Source organism: Trypanosoma theileri (genome assembly GCF_002087225.1).
Source record: "Trypanosoma theileri isolate Edinburgh chromosome Unknown TM35_Tth_14_V1, whole genome shotgun sequence".
NCBI classification, from domain to species: domain Eukaryota; phylum Euglenozoa; class Kinetoplastea; order Trypanosomatida; family Trypanosomatidae; genus Trypanosoma; species Trypanosoma theileri.
Genome location: NW_021639856.1, coordinates 449,960 through 454,038, shown reverse-complemented (window position 1 = coordinate 454,038; position 4,079 = coordinate 449,960). Strand labels below are relative to the sequence as shown.

Here is a 4,079-nt window from a genome sequence, read left to right as displayed (position 1 = left end):
CCACCATGTGTGTCTGTGTATGTTATTGTTGTTGTATAATATTATTTGTATTTATATTTCTGTGTCTCTATTTATCTGTGTTTGCTTTGTAGTGGCGTGGTTTCTATGAGAGGTGATCTGTTTCACCCTCAGTGTACTCCCTTCTCAGTTTGTTGAGTTGTCTTTCCAGTAACTTGAGGCCTCTCTATTGGTCTCTATTCCCCTTTTGTATAGTGTTCTTGCCCTTTCTTCATGATTACATATTGGATGAACTTGTCCTCCACAGATGTGTGCACTGTGCACACAAATTGATGCAGAAGAACATCCCAATGACCATCTCCTCTCTTTAATATCATGCCATTATTACTTATTGTGATGTTTAACTGTCTTTCTTCCTTCCCCTTCTCTCCTTTCCCTCTACCCCACTTCCATGAGTGGGTGCCACAAAAGGGTCTGTTGAGTGGGATTTCACGCACTGTTTTATGCGGAACTGTCCCAATTTAAGTGCCCAAGAGTCATTCCCATCATAACTATCTTTTTTTGTTTACTTTTAACAGTTTTCTTGTTTTTTGTTTTTTTTGCTAATGTTTTCTTTTTTTTCTGAGTTTTGTGTTATTTTTTGTTTTCTTTGTGTTTTTATCCCTTTTTTTTCTCTTCTACTAGTTGTCATATAAATATAAATAAATAAATATATATATATTATTCTATTGATGTTTTCCTACGGTCGTTTGGAGGCGTATATTAGCTTCCTTGTGTCTTATATGCAATTATTGGGTCCGGATGTTAAATGGACTATCGGGTATGTTATATTTTTCTCATGGATGTATTTATTCCATGCACCATTTCGTGTTCATGCGAATAGTCGTACGGACTGGTATGCCCAGGTAACGAAAGTTCTTCAAACTTGGTTTGGTGTAGTGGTATTGTTTTTTCACGCGGGTCCAATTTTTTTACAAACGAGGCGTACAAATGCACAAGGATCGAGTGTTAGTAATGATGTTGTGGCTACAGTGTTTTTTCCTACCTTTTGTATAAATACACTTATTATCTTATATGTACATAAGAGAAAACGAGTCTGGCATTTACGTTTAACGTATGGATCTACTGTGGCTATTCTTCTTTTGAATGCTCTATTACTTTCCTTATTTTCAACTGTACATTATGGGTATTGCATGCAATTGCAAGAACGTGTTTGGCCATTGTGGGTGGGTTTTGCAGTAGAGCTGTTATGCCCAGTATCAGCAAAACAGGCTCCATTCTTATCTTTAATAATGTTGAGTATATTAAATGTTCTTTTTATTACGTTGGATTATCAGTATAAAAAGCTTCGTGGATTTGATCCACTTCGAGGTTTATTATGGAGTGAGGAGTTTAATATGCGAAAGGAGTTTTTTAATGTCTCTCCTACTTCTGAAAATAATGGTGATTGGAGGAAAATGGAGCCTACACCGCTTCGTATTAGCAAAAAAAAGCAAAATAAATCTATGAATTCTAAAGAACGACCTAAATTGAGTTTTGCTGCATCATCAGAGGAGATAAAACTTCTTTTATCTGGTGTGTGTCCAGTAAACCGTCCTGGTATGGTTCCATGGTTTTCAACATTTATTGCCGGTACTGCATTTCAAGCAGTTTTGGGGGCAATGTTAAATTTTCTAACGTTTGATCAGCGTGGTGTAGAATTACATATTACTCCCAAGGTGTTTTATCTTTCTTTTGTGAATAAGTTGTGTACACCTTCTACTCCATGTGATTCGGATCCTTCTGGTCGTTTTTTAACTGTGGATACTGGATCATCTGATACCTCTCTGGTGGATCAAGAAAGTGATGTATGGTTTGATTTCATTGGAGATGTTGGCGATGGATTTAACTCCACTTATGAAATGGCACGTTTACTGGCTCAACCGGTTTTAGTTTTACCATCAAAGGAGACACGCGTGAAACGGGTAAAACGACGAGGTCAAGCCATTTCCAGAGAACGACATTCAAGTACAGTTGTGCGTGCGCCTTCTTTACCACCACCCAAGCGTCGTCCTTTCACACCTCCACCGGAAGTACAAAAAAGAGCACCAGGAACTACACTAATGTTAGATGATTATAAACCAGCGGATTATCATTATCTTCCACGTGCTTCTTTTGTAATTATAGGAGGAGATTTGGCTTACCCAAACCCTACAGATGAAACCTATCAAACACGGTTAATAGAACCTTATGATGATGCTCTTCGAGGTTCTAAGGAACTTCGTGAATTAATGAGAGATCAACAAGAAGAAATAGTAGTCCGTAGTAAGTTAAATAAGGATGTTGCTCATATTTGTATGCTTTCTGCTTCAAAAGTAGAAACTCTGGTGCGTCAGCGGAGTTTAAAAAGTGTGTCTTACAGTATGGAAGAAGTTTTACGTAGTGTACCACTTTTATTCGCTATTCCTGGAAATCATGATTGGTTAGATGGGCTCGTAACTTTTAAAAAATATATAGAAGAAGAATCTTGGATAGGAGGATGGTTTATGCCTCAAAAAAGTTCTTATTTTATTTTAGTACTTCCTTTTAATTGGTATTTCATATGTGGAGATAGTGGAAGTACAGCTGATATTGACTCTGCACAACGAAATTATTTTATTGATTTTATTGATAGAAACCTTGATGAAGAATCATGTGTTATTCTAACATGTCATGAACCTGCATGGATATATGAAGCTATGATAAAAGGAAAAACATCCCCTATGCAACCTCAATTAAATAAAGTTATTGATACCCTTGGTACACGTTTAAGAATGCGAATATGTGGAGATATTCATAATTATTCACGTCATACGCCTGCTGATGCACTTTCTGAAGCTCCTACACTTGTTGTTAGTGGAGGAGGTGGTGCCTTTTTACATGGAGCTCGTAATGACAAGGTTATTTCACAAGGAACAGAGTATAGACGATCATCAGCATTTCCAGCACGAAATGAATTAACATCAATACTTCCTCGTCTTATTGGTTTTCGTCTTATTAATTGGAAATTTGACGTTATTGCTGGGTTTCTTTCTTTTGGTCTTATTATGTCTGCATTACCTCTTACGATGCAAGATAAACGTATGCAAGGAGTAACAGAAGTTTCTCAATTTGCCGCAGGTGTTATTGATTTAACATTAGAACTTTTCTTTTTTACATTCAGTAAGGCTTATATATCCCTTATTCTTGTTTTCTTCTTCTTTGGAGTATTCTTCTCTGCCGGTGCAGATCGAAGGAGAATTGTTTTTCGCGCCATTTATGCAGCACAATGGACAATTCTTGTAGTCTTTTGTTCTACTGGTATGCTAGCAATGGTACAGGGAACTATTGTTTATATGAAAAATAAACATCTCCTTCTATCAGGAAAAGGAAAATGGGGAAGTATGATGGAAGTTCAAATGCGTAATTCTACAGATGCATTCCTAAATCATACTATATCATTAATAGGTGAAGGTCATTTTCTCTCATCTGGTATAAGAAAAGTGCAACAGGCAGCTTATGGAAGTATGTTTGTTGAAACCTTTTCTCTTTTGATGCGAAGTCTGGACGTTTTAGAAAATTTTGCATACCTTTCAGAACATGTTAGTATGAATAAAACAGGTACATTTTCAGAAACGACCGATCGTACACATATAGCTTTATACTATTTGCATCTTATATTGATTTATTGGATTTTAGTGACACCACTTATTTCCTTTGTTATTGGTGTATTTCTGTTTGTATCTGTGCATTTTTTTGATTTCTTATATGATGCAGCTTATTCTTCCTTCCAAATAGAGGGATATAAACACTTTGTTCGTTTTCGAATTGACAAGGAAACGAGAGAACTACATGGATACGTAATAACAGAGAGACATGTGCCAAAGGTATGGGAACGGGATTCAAAGCACGTGAATGAACTTACAAATGTGGAGAGTAAAGATCTTCCACCGCATTTGTATAGATGGCCTAGTCGATGGAAACCAGTTCATGCGCCTGAGAGGGAGTCTGTCGCGGAAGTACTTGAGCATTTTGTAGTGAAGCCGCACCGAGTACTAGGAGCCACTAAAAAGATATAAATGCTTAATGGTTAACCTTTCTGACTGTTTTTTTTTTTTTTTTTT

At 36.7% G+C, this 4,079-nt stretch overlaps 1 protein-coding gene across 1 annotated transcript; it reads left to right on the top strand.

Moving 5' to 3' along the window:
- Window positions 1-740: 740 nt before the first annotated feature.
- On the top strand, window positions 741-4,034 carry TM35_000142600 (uncharacterized protein; the record flags this gene model as incomplete). The annotated part of the gene is made up of 1 exon (XM_029025705.1): window positions 741-4,034. The coding sequence occupies one exon, from the start codon at window positions 741-743 to the stop codon at window positions 4,032-4,034; it is 3,294 nt and encodes a 1,097-aa protein (XP_028883115.1).
- Window positions 4,035-4,079: the final 45 nt, after the last annotated feature.